A 2,071-nucleotide genomic window follows, 5' to 3' on the forward strand; every position below is an offset into this window, starting at 1 on the left:
GTGTGTGTGTGTGTGTGTGTGTGTGTGTGTGTGTGTGTGTGTGTGTGTGTGTGTGTGTGTGTGTGTGTGTGTGTGTGTGTGTGTGTGTGTGTGTGTGTGTGTGTGTGTGTGTGTGTGTGTGTGTGTGTGTGTGTGTGTGTGTGTGTATTTCTTTTTAACCAAATTTTATATTTGGTTAAATTATTATACAATTATTATACAATCATATAAAATAGGTTCAATTCTTTACAATTATTTTTTATACTTTATAACATGATGATCAGTGTAATTCTACGACATTCATCGAAACAAACACGTGTGAATGCCAATTAATTAATAAAAACGAGATAGCATTATTCTCAATATATTACATTACATTACATTAAACATTACATTACATATGTTACATTAAAACAAGATCCTTTGTGAACAAAACAAATTGAATTCTTATTCAATAAAGAACGCCAATATCAATCAAATTTTGGATGTTACAATTAATATATTTTTTTATTAAATCAATTTATTCTAGATATAATTGCAAGCCGATAACATTCGGTTTCAACACAATCATTCTGAAACGCTAATAATTTCTCCTAAATTAAATTAGAAAGAAAGAAAGAAAGTAAGAAAGTTTTATTGCGAAAAATATTACCTCAACCAGGATTCGCACTTGGAATTTCCCAACTTTCCGGAAAGAGTGTCTTAGCCACTCGGCTCGCAATTATATCTGGAATAAATTGATTTCATAAAAGAATATATAATGTATTGTAATATCCAAAATTTAATCGATCTTGACGTTCTTTATTTATTCACATATACAATCGTGCTTAAAATTCTTAAATTGATTTCTATTTTGCTTTTTCAAGTATTATTTACATGCATTTAATTGAATAGAAATTTATTTTGCACTTCGAAGCATATAATGCCTATCATGTCGCACTTTGTGCATTTGTTGATAAAGATAACTAATAACAATATTTGAATTAAATTTAAATTTATTATTGCGATCAAAGTAATCATTCAATTATATGTATTTATTGATTTAAAATTTAAAGATCTCAGCAAGAAAAACAATATGATCAATCGTATAGTAAAATTATATAAAAGCATATAAACTTGTTCGAATGTTTAATGCAAAGAAGAAGCAAAGCGTATATTAGATTGGATTTGGGTAAACTTAACTATGATATTATATTATATTACGCGAGACTGATTGCTGTATATTGAAAATCAAAGAGCAAGTTTTCTCATTACACAATAAATCCTTCATTCTTGATATAGAAACAAATGACAGGTTAACAGTCCTTACAGCATGAAATATTGCAGTAATATTATTTTGAAAAATTGTAATATTTGAAACATTGCTGCAATATAGCAATATTCCTATATCCGCAAAAATAAAATATTATTATAACATTATGCAATATTTTAATAATTATTCTAATTCTATTAATTGCCAACATATTATTGTTTAGCATCATATTCAGAAATACATACGATAAAGTTATGATCACAAAATATTCGAGAATCGAGAAGGCATATCCAAAGCTATGTTCCGATTTTCACCTGAGTGTCATCCAGGTATCATTCCATCCTCGTTATTTACACTGAAACAAGGATAACATTCGAAGAATATCCTGGGAATCCAAATATATCTCAAAAAAAGTTGAAAATTTCCAGAAGACTCTCTACAACTCGATTTACGTACTCCTTCTTATATTCCTAATTTATTTACTGAATTGCAACAATATATTACAATATATTGCAATATTTTCTACAAAATATTAAAATTACAATATTTTGCAATATTTCCAATAAAATATTGTTGCAATATTTCCAATAAAATATAATTCAATATTATATTGAACAACATTGCTGCAATTTTTATAATATTGCGCACTATTGAAATATTGCTGCAATATTGTTGTAATATTTCGTGTTGTAGAGGAAACGATAAAATGTATCTATTATTATTGACAATTTAATATCGACATGTTATTAATTAAAAACTCGATCGTCATTTTCTTCTGTAACTATTCATATTGTTTTATTCGCGTCATAGCACGCTTCATTGCTCTTCTATATATATATA

At 27.2% G+C, this 2,071-nt stretch overlaps 1 protein-coding gene across 1 annotated transcript in view; it reads left to right on the top strand.

The window, feature by feature from the left end:
* The first annotated feature begins 1,485 nt into the window (after nt 1-1,485).
* Nucleotides 1,486-2,071, top strand: part of LOC105617707 — a 14,340-nt gene continuing 13,754 nt past the window's right edge. Inside the window, exon 1 of the mRNA XM_012199261.1 lies at nt 1,486-1,560. Within this exon, the coding sequence (XP_012054651.1) occupies nt 1,486-1,560 (75 nt within the window). The remainder of the gene's footprint in view (nt 1,561-2,071) is intronic.

This window comes from Atta cephalotes (assembly GCF_000143395.1).
Source record: "Atta cephalotes unplaced genomic scaffold scaffold00013, whole genome shotgun sequence".
Lineage (NCBI taxonomy): Eukaryota > Metazoa > Arthropoda > Insecta > Hymenoptera > Formicidae > Atta > Atta cephalotes.